The sequence below is a fragment of the Nematolebias whitei genome, chromosome 3 (genome assembly GCF_014905685.2).
Source record: "Nematolebias whitei isolate Nwh7 chromosome 3, NemWhi1, whole genome shotgun sequence".
Lineage (NCBI taxonomy): Eukaryota > Metazoa > Chordata > Actinopteri > Cyprinodontiformes > Rivulidae > Nematolebias > Nematolebias whitei.
In genome coordinates this window covers 15123390-15133373 of record NC_056500.1, presented here as the reverse complement: position 1 = coordinate 15133373, position 9984 = coordinate 15123390, and the positions used below count along the sequence as shown (strand labels likewise).

The following is a 9984-nucleotide window of genomic DNA, read 5'->3' as shown; positions in this document are numbered from 1 at the left end:
GGGGGGGGGGGGGGGGGCATGAACCAACTGGTTCATGGCTGAACAGTATAAACAGATTAATGTCCATAAATTGATTATAAATCAATTGAACTGATTGGTAACAATAATCATGAACTGATTAGTGACAATATAACCAAAATCACAGACACGACTTGTGACTGATAACAACATCTCACACTGTAATGCATGCAGACAGAAGTGAGCTTAAACAGAGTTCCATGAGAACAACAATATTCATTCTGTTAGAGCACTAAGGACAGAATGTGTCATGGAACGAGCCGTTACATCACGTAGGTAAAAGCGAATAAATGAGCAGGGTGTTGACCATGCAACCGCAGTGCAAATGTCCTGCATTGACAAACCATTATGCAGAGCAGTCGAAGATGCGATACCCCTGGTCGAGTGTGCTTAGAGGTTGACAGGAGGCTCTAAATCTGATGCTCTGTAGGCTTCAGAAAAGGCCTCACACAGCCAGTGTGATAAGCGCTGGATGGATAACGGCGACCTGTAGAAACATCTCTATAATGCACAAACCATTGTTGAGTTTGAAACGCATTGCAGCTGTGTGCGTTATGTAACACGTCAAACGCCCGCACCGGGCAGAGAAGATGAAAAGATGCTTCCTCTTCTGATCTGTGGGGGGGAAAAAACCCCTCCAACGATATCACTCTTGATTTAAAAGAGCTCGTGATGTTTTAGGCATAAAAGCTGGGTTGGTCTTAAATCAGCTGAGCTGCCCGTCAGCCTAATTCTAAGGCATGACGAAGCAACAGAGAGGGCAGATAATTACTTACCCTCTTAGCGGGTGTTAAAACCAGCAACAGGGCTGTTAAAAGAGACAAGAATTTAAATGAAACCTGATCCAGAGGCTCAATTGAAGCTTTGATCAGGGCTCGCAGGACCAGCGTTAAACCCACTGTGGAAAACAAGTGGGCGTGAAAACAGGCCTACATCTCTGTACACCTTTTAGAAACCGCTTCATCAGCGGGTGATAAAAGCTGTTCTGACTCCAAACCCTTTGTGGCAGGAAGAGATGGCTGCAATCGTACGTTAAAGCGTACTGAAAGCCAACTCCCTATCCATCAGCTGTTGTAGAAAAACAACACGCCGCTTAAAAGGCATGAGGTGGTCTCTAAACCTTCTCTGTGCACCAGCGCTGAAAAGCCGTCCCCTTGATGTGTACAGAACTGTGGTAGATGCAGCACGTGAATCTTGAATTGTGCACACTATCTCCTGAGGGAGACCCATCCTCTAAGTGGAACCGCTCAGCGGTCAGACCCACCGGTGTTGACCTATTTCTGGGTAACTCTTGGTCGCTCCTCCTGCCTGAAGGAGAGCATCCTTCCTCCATGACAGTTCCACGGCGACCCAACAACAGACGTTGCAGGCCTGGGAACCATAGTGCGTTCACACGCCGGGAGCCACCAAGGAGGGCTGTCAATCCCTCCTCTTGAACTCGGTTCATGGACCGTAAAAAACAGAGGAGGTGGGGGGGAAAGAAACGCGTAAAAAGCGTTTTGGGCCACCGACTGTGAGCAAATGCGTCCCCCCCCAGCGATGGATCGTCTCGCGGGCTCAGGGAAAACCGTAGTTGACATTGAGCGTTCTTCTCGCATCGCAAACAGGTCCACAGCTGCTTTGCCAACTTCTGCTGCGTCTGAAAAACATCAGATCCGGATGGAGGATCCGGTCCACATAACGTGGGCCGCCCTTGGACGTCACATCAGCCCCTCTGTTCAGAACATCGGATATGTAAACTGCTCTAATAAAAGCAGGTTTGATGAACCCAACTCAGTAGCTTCCGCGCAATGTGTAACATCTGGGCTGAACGCACACCCCCCTGGCGGTTTATGTACGCAGCAGTCACCATGTTGTCTGTGTGAATCAACACGTGTTGATTCTGTAGCACGGGAGCAAAAAGTTGAATCACATTCAGCACTGTGCGACACTCCAAAACATTGATGTGGGCTGATGTGCGGTGGGGCCACAGCGCCCCTACTGCTTGAGATAGGCATGTTCCCCACCCCAACCTGACAGAGACGCGTCCGTGAAGACTGACACGTGACGTGGATCTGCTGACGGGGACTCCCTCTGACAGAGCCAGGGTGTTTCCCCAGTGTCGGAGGTCTGCTCCCATGGAGGGAGGGACAGTGATCATCCGTCTCTTTTGTTTTACTGGATCCACACGCAGACGCGTAAACCACCTCTGGAGGCGCCTCATGTGTAACAAACCCAGCGGGACCACTGTGTGAGCTGATGACGTCATTCCCAACAGCTTCATGACGGAGACAGCTGTTACCACTTTGCCAGGTCTTACGTGGCGTAATTGGTTTTTAGAGTGTCGATTCTTGTTTGTGATAAACGAGCCGTCATGGTAATTGAGTTTAATTCCACTCCCAGATAACAATTATCTGGGCCGGGAAAATCGAGCTTTTCTTCCAGTATGGCGAAAACCAGATTTAGCAGGTGTGATGCTAACACCTGAGCCTGTATCAATGCTTCCTGTCTGGAGTGAGACAGGGGCAGCAGGTCGTCCAGGTAAAAACAAAACCCTCATCCCTGCTTGTGCAGTGGATGCAGGGCTGTCTCCACACACTTGAGAACGTACGAGGCGCGAGGGAGTACCCAAAAAAGGCAACCTGTTGTACTGGTACTTCATCCCTTGAAAGGCGAAACGCAGAAATTTTCTGTGTTTTGGGATGATTGGTGTGTGAAAATAGGCATCTTTTAAAACGATGGAGACAAACCAGTCGTTTTCCTGGATGTTGTCCAACAGCTGTCTGTTCATCAACATGTGAAAAAATCTGTTCATGATCGCTTTGATGAAAGCTGACAGATCCAGAATCGGTCTCATCCCTCCGGTCCTTTCGGGGACCAGGAAGTAGCTTGAGTAAAACCCTGTGTTTTCCTCCTCGTTGGGAACTCTTGAGATTACACCTTTTATCAGAAGCTCTTGGATTTCTGCATTTAAGGCTGAGACTTGGTCTGGTGATGACAGGACCGTCTCTATAACTCCTCCGAACGGAGGGGGTCGGGTTGCAAACTGCAGCGTGTAACCCTTGCATAACACTCTGTCCCTCCATCTGTCCGGTGAGCATGTTTTTAACCACTCTGCGTGACGTTCGTGGAGTGGACGTGCGTTTAAATGATGTGCCGTGTTTTGAACGGATGTCATCCAAACCTCCGCCTCGACCGCCGTCATGCGTCGCGGAAATGTTTTCCGCGTGACCCAAGGCGAGGCTTTCTCGAAAGGGCTGTTCTGCGCGCGCCCGCGCGCTGTGACTGGATCGCGGACCAACCTTCATGTCCGGGCGGGGCGGTGTGTGCTGAGGCGAGGCGTGTGTCAGCTGATGAAGTGAAGGTTGTGAGCCTCGCGGGAGCGCACGTTTCCTCTGGAGGGACGCGCGCCGCTCTCGCTGAGGGCGGGGCCCGTCATTGGATTCATTCAGCTGTCTCACGCTTATGCCGCCGTGAGCTGCTGATCGCTGGGACGCGGTGGATGACGGCCACTCGCGTTCATACAGGAGAGGCGTGTGTTGTTTTCGCTGAGAGCAGGGACCTCCACCGGACCCGGCCTGCGGTCCCACATTTATCCCGATGTGGGCCGGTGAGCGCCGGGCAGCTGTGCGTGCATCATCGACACAGTGCCGTTGGATGGAGGCTGCTTGTCTCGCTCGGGAGCGCGTAAACACCGTTGGGAGGTGATCGTGCGGGCCTGATTGACAACAAGTTATTTCGCTTACCGTGGTGTCACGTGAGCGTCTGGGCATGTGAGGGAGCGGCGGTGGATTTAAAAAACCTTTATTTAAGGACACCGGCTCTTTATGAGTGGAGGGTGTGTAGCGGCTGTGAGCTCATCCGAGCTTACAGACTGGCTAAAAACAGGCGTTTTGATCTTTGAAAAATCATTTATTCAATTCCTGTGTCATTTATACACACATCCTCCGCAGACCGTCATTTCTTAAAACTTCTCCCCCGTGAGCTCTGCGGTTTGTTTGCTCCGAGCGCCGTCTGCAGGCGATCTCTGGGGAAAAACGCTGAAGTGCAGGCTGCCGGACTGAGGAGGGGTGGTCTCTGGCGGGCGGGGCTGGTGGTGGAGCTGGGCGAGACGAAGCTGCTGCTGCCGTGGAGCGTCGATGTCTCTGCCTCTGCTTTTGACGATCTCTCCAGCGGGCTGGAGGACGGAATGAGCCGCGCGGCTAGATGAGATGGCGTACAGCTTCCGACGTCTCCTCCGACTGCTTCGAATTCGTCAGCATGGACGTCAAGCTGCTTCCGAACAGCGCGTCCGATGAGATGGGGCCCTCCATCCGGTCTTTGTGCAGCTTTTCCGGCAGCAATGGAGAGTGACGGAGCCAGATGGAACGTTGGATTACCGTCATCCATGCTACAATCCTCGACAGGCAACCCGAGGGAGCGGCGCACATGTTGAGGATGGCGTCTGCCGATCTACACAGGGAGCTCTTAGTCTCCTCCGGCAGGTCTGAGGTCTCAGCCTTTTCGACATGCTAAATGCTAGCAGCGCATGTTGTTGCTAACTGCGGTTGCCTGAAAACACGTCGGTGGGCTCGATTGGAGAGCTTTGGTCGCCGTCTGGTTCCTCCGGAGGGACGGGACGCTGCTCCGACCTGGACAGCTTCGCTCCGGAAGCTTCCGCGAGGCTTGGCTCCAGGGGAGGGAACCGAGGAATAGCGTCAGTTGCCTTACAGAAGGAGTTCTTTGTCTCCAAGGCAGGTCTGCGGCCTTCAGTCCCTTGGACATGCTATATGCTAGCAGCGCACGTTATTGCTAACTGCGGCTGCCTGGAAAAACACGTCAGTGAAAAATAACCTTTCCGCCGATCATCCGAACTGGCGGGAAAAGGCGAGGGACGTAGAAAAAGGGGGTCCCTTCATGTCAGCCTCCTCCCGGGTTCCGCCGGGCAACCCCTGAGGGCGCTGTCGGCCGGGAGCGGTGTGATCGCCGATGCGAAAACGAGGTGGGATGGGGTGAGCATTCACTCAGCCCCCCTCCACCTACACTACGCTCCCCGGGAGGGAATGAGCAGCGGGGGCTGCAGCTGAGCACACCTTGCCCCGGAGGAACCATCCGGTTCGCCCCGAGGGTCGGCGATAAGAGGAAAAAACACAAGATGGCGTTGTCCAGCGTGTAGTGACCTGTCACTGGGAAATGTTCCACGACGCTTACCTTGGAATAAGACTGCTGTCATCTTCTCCTCGGGGAGGAGAACTCACCGGACGACCGGAGGTCGACTGCCGGGCCCAGCATCCTTCACAAGGTTGGTCATTTACACAACTTATCTTCTTTGTTCTTCTGACAGTGCTATATTAGCTCGCTGAAGAAAAAATGGGAGCCGATTTCCCGCTCTTAACGTAATTTATACGGACCGGGTAGGGCCCACACAGCAGGTGGGCGTGGACTAATTTTTTTCAGTGCTTATGCTCTGCATAACGGGATAAACCCACTAAAGCGAAGGCCTTAAAGGGCGAAGCTTATATGACATAGAACATATGGTTTACGAGCTTAACCGTAAGGTGGAGGCGATTTATGAGAATCGCAGGCCACCTGCGGCTTCTGGGACTCGTCAGCGTGGTGGGTTCGACCTTGAAGGAGACTCATAGCATGGATCAGTGGAATGGAATCCCACAATTAGGCATTTTCGGAACCAGAACGCCCAGATGGACTCAAGGCTGGAAAAAAGTCATCTCTGCCTGAAGAAAAACAAGAATCAAGTTTATCTGAATCTGACTCCCCGACGGCCTTGGAGATGGGCCGACTATCAAATTTCTCCTGGGACATGGGTAACCAAGGACAAAAGCTTCATCTATCTAAGCAGAAATAAGCTTAAATTACCAGAAGAAAGTGGAGAGAGCATATTTCTGCTGAATTGGGATAACAATGTTGAAATGAATGCAACAAAAGTGGAATTAGCTGAAAAAATTAAAACAGCTAAATAGTAGCTGAAATAGCAGAAAAAGCTGAAACTTCAAGAAACACGTTGAAAAAAGCACAACAAGCTGAAATTAGCAGAAAGACAAAAGAGGAAGCACGAAAATGTTGTAGTTAGCAGAAAGCTCCTGAAACAAGCACAAAACAGCAGAAAAAACAGTTAAAATTAGCTCAAACTAGCTAAAAAAAATTAAATTTGCACAAGGAAGCTGAAAGCAGCTGAACCAAAATATAAAAGGAGCAGTAAAAGGTTGTAAACAGATCGAAAGGTTTGACGGATGTGAGCTCAATTCATTTTCTATGAGGAAAAAAAAAATGACATAAAAGACTAAATATTTCAAAAAGCTAAAGTTGAACCAATGCCAAAAATCACATCACCCTTCTACTGAACGAGCTGAACATTTTGATATTTGATTTGTTGAAATAGCCCAAAAATTGTGGAACGAGAAAGATGCTGACAGAAGAAAAATGGATCACAATAGTGTGAATGCTTCCGAAACAGTCACACTATTTAAATAAATCTATTTTTTCAGCTGGATTCAAAACGCTCAGACTGTGAGGGTTATTTTAAACAAGGCCCCTGTTAGCTGAAGATGCAGAAGGCAGTGACTGTATTGAGCAAGACCCCATGAATGTTTGTATTCACTCCTCAGTGAATTTTTAATCCCAGATCTTTGACCAACAAAAAATAAATAAATAAATAAACGGGGACAGAGATTATAGAAACACAGAACAGAACAGCATTACAGCTCCTGTTGATCTAAAGGAAGTTCAGAACATTTATTTTTAAACCAAAAAGTCAATCAAGATAAAGGTTGTTAAAGTCAAAGGAAGAGTTTTTTATTTTTTTAGTGAACGCTCACTTCACATCTGTGGTGTCTAAATGTAGCCCTGTCTTGTTTGAAGATGACATCGTTTGACTTTAGTCTGGGTTTTATGGACCAGAGAGTCCAGATGTGCACAAAGTACCTGCCTTTCTTCTAACGGTTTTGTGTTTGGATCTATTCAAACATTCATTTTCTACTCTTGAGGGAGACAAGGGACTGTCTTGAAACAGAATATTAAAAATTGTCCAAATAGTTAAGACTTAATCATTTTAATGCACTGTGGCCCAATAAAGTGAAAACAGGCATCGGCCATTAAAATAATATAATGCCAAGCTGTAATAAAAGATTCATAAGAATTAAAATCAGTTCAAAACACATGAGAGATTAGAATAAAACGAGCAGGATAAAACCTGTCTGTCTTCATTAATTCACAATAGACAAAAACATAAATATTTTTCCCGCCTAATATTTGATAAAAATGGTTGCAGATTAATAAAAATGTAGGAGTTTATGTTTGGAGGATGCTTCTCTGGAAAGAACCCCACATAACTATGGGATGGGTGCAAACGTTTCCTGAAAATGTGTTTTCTCTCTAAATCCAGATGGAGAAATCATCAGTCAGATTAAAATGACCAATCTAGTCTTGGCTGAGATTAAAGAGCTGCTGAAGCAACAGGTACAGTTTATCCTTCTAAAAATTAGGCATTTTTCAGACTTTAAACAATTTATATTTAGAATCAACTTTTAAACTGGATCAGGATAATTTACGGTTAATGCTGTACATCTGGTGTAACTGGTAGAAAAATAAATGTAATTTCCTAATATGTTGCACGTTACAGGTTAGAGAGCTCGTGTTCCTGAAGAACACAGTGATGGAGTGTGAAGCCTGTGGTGAGTTAAGCAGCACCCTTCATTCAAAACTTACTTCCTCTTTTGATTTTTGATGCCATAACGAGGACGTTGTCTGAAATAAATTTCCCAGATTTAGCTAAATTTCCAAATAGTTTCCAGACATTAAAGTACTTCACAGACTGAATGCAGATTTATGTCGTTTCATTGTTATTTTTATCAGAGGAAGCTGAACAAGAAGTTACTGTAACTTTAAAACACACAAAGTTAAAACGAGAGTTGTTTTCTTCATGACAGAACAAAATGTGACTCCTGTCCTCTGTTTAGGAATGGGAGGGATTCAGCCCGTTTCCTCCTGTGTGCCCAACCCCTGCCACCCCGGGGTGAAGTGTGTGGAGAAACCCGATGGTGCAGAGTGCGGGCCCTGTCCTGATGGCATGCAGGGCAACGGGACTCACTGTACAGACGTGGATGAGGTGCAGAAACATGACATCTTAAACATGAAACAAGGCTTCTGTTTCATATTTGTGTAATTTAAAAAAAAAAATTTTGTGATAAAATAATTATATTTTGTGCTTTTGTATCATATTCTGCCTTTGTCTTTGGCTGTTCCTGCTTGGGAATCACCTTGCCAAAAAAACAAGTATTTTTGCTAGTTGAATTGTGTAAGCAATTACCTTTTTTTGCAACTTGATGCTATTTACAAAGTGCCTAAAAATCCAAGTTAATTTTTTTGCTAAGGTTTTATATGTAGATGCAAGACTGGTTCACATGTTGAGTTTAGGGACCTTTTATGCCACAAAAAAAATCACAGTTTCTTAACTAATCAACAAACAAACAAAATGTTCTTCTGAAACCAGTCATGGAAGAAAACTGAGCAAAAAAGCAGTCTATTATAATCATCTATTCTTTATTTTTAAGAAACAGGAAGAAATATTGTCAAAGAGCAAATTATATAAAATGAGGGGTGGCTCAGAATGTTTCCTAAGGCTGTTCATGCAAATATAAATGCATCCTGGCCAGACACAACGGTCAGTGAGTTATGGCGTATCATGTCGGCATCCTACATTTTATTACAAAATAGTGTCAGAGCTTTATATAGAAACAAGCTGTGCAGCGAGGAGCAGAAACATCTGCCTCTTGGAGAACAAAACCCTGCAAATCCTGCCTAACGGAGTCAAAGAAATAAAAAAAAGTGGAGTTGATTTGCATGTGAGTGCAGCTCTCATAAAGAGCTTCAGGACTGTTTCAAAGCTCCACTTTTCATTTAAATTGTCAAAAATACTCAAACGAGAAACAAAAACACCTGACACTCCTGGTTTGTTGGATGGGTCGCTGATCTATTTGAATCACCTGAAAGATCTTTACAGCACATGCAGTTGATCCTTTGACCTGACGTGTGTGTGTCCTTGTTGTTTCCAGTGCAAGGTGATGCCCTGTCATATGGGCGTTCGGTGCATCAACACCTCCCCTGGTTTCCGCTGCGGCTCCTGTCCTGCAGGCTACACCGGACCTCAGGTTCAGGGTGTCGGGCTTGCTTACGCATCTGCCAACAAACAGGTGAGGGACTCGTTTCAATCACAGCTAAACTACACTTAAATTGATACTATTATTATTATTAGCACTGATGCTGCATTTCTTCACTTGTTGTTTTTGTTGGTGACAAGATTGTATTTAAGTCCCTTCTCTTCATTTACTGTTGTTTTTAAATATGCTTTATAACTAAAATGACTTGTTTGTTGTTTTTACATGAAAATGTGTTTTTTTCTGTTTGTCCATAAAAGGTGTGCAAAGACATTAATGAGTGTGAAGGTCCCAACAATGGAGGCTGTGTGGAGAACTCTGTGTGCATGAACACACCTGTGAGTATAACACATTGATCTTTAGCATCATGAACCAAAGATAAAATGTACACAAGACAAAAAGCTTTAGAACAGCTTTAATTTAAATGTTTTACAGGCTTTTACATGTTCCCTAAGAAACTATTCAAACACTTATAATTTATTAAAATTGTATATATTTTTTGGCAGAGAGAAAAGCTAACTTTGGCACAATTTGACCTAAAAATCAATTTTTAGTCAATAAAATAATTATTTACCAAGAGTATAAAAATGCTACATTTGTGTAGTGAACTAGGCCTCAGGTCGAATCTGGCCTTGGGGGGCCTTCCTGGAACAAGAACTGTATTTCATTGATTTGAGTCCAGAAACACAAGATTAAGTTCATCCAGAGACTTTTTAAGTGTCCTGCACTGATCAATTGAAAGAACACTCTCTTTTCTATTATCATTACTATTTTACAAATGTTTTGATAATCAAAGTGTGTTTAGTTCAAACCATTTTCAAATGTTGAAGTGAAC

At 45.7% G+C, this 9984-nt stretch overlaps 1 protein-coding gene across 1 annotated transcript in view; it reads left to right on the top strand.

The window, feature by feature from the left end:
- Positions 1-5265: 5265 nt before the first annotated feature.
- LOC119430598 (cartilage oligomeric matrix protein) overlaps positions 5266-9984 on the top strand; it is a gene marked incomplete at its 5' end in the record, with an annotated part of 568315 nt that continues 563596 nt past the window's right edge. Inside the window, 6 exons of the mRNA XM_037698029.1 lie at positions 5266-5278; positions 7379-7452; positions 7616-7667; positions 7953-8101; positions 9048-9185; positions 9410-9487. Of these exons, the coding sequence (XP_037553957.1) occupies positions 5266-5278; positions 7379-7452; positions 7616-7667; positions 7953-8101; positions 9048-9185; positions 9410-9487 (504 nt within the window). The remainder of the gene's footprint in view (positions 5279-7378; positions 7453-7615; positions 7668-7952; positions 8102-9047; positions 9186-9409; positions 9488-9984) is intronic.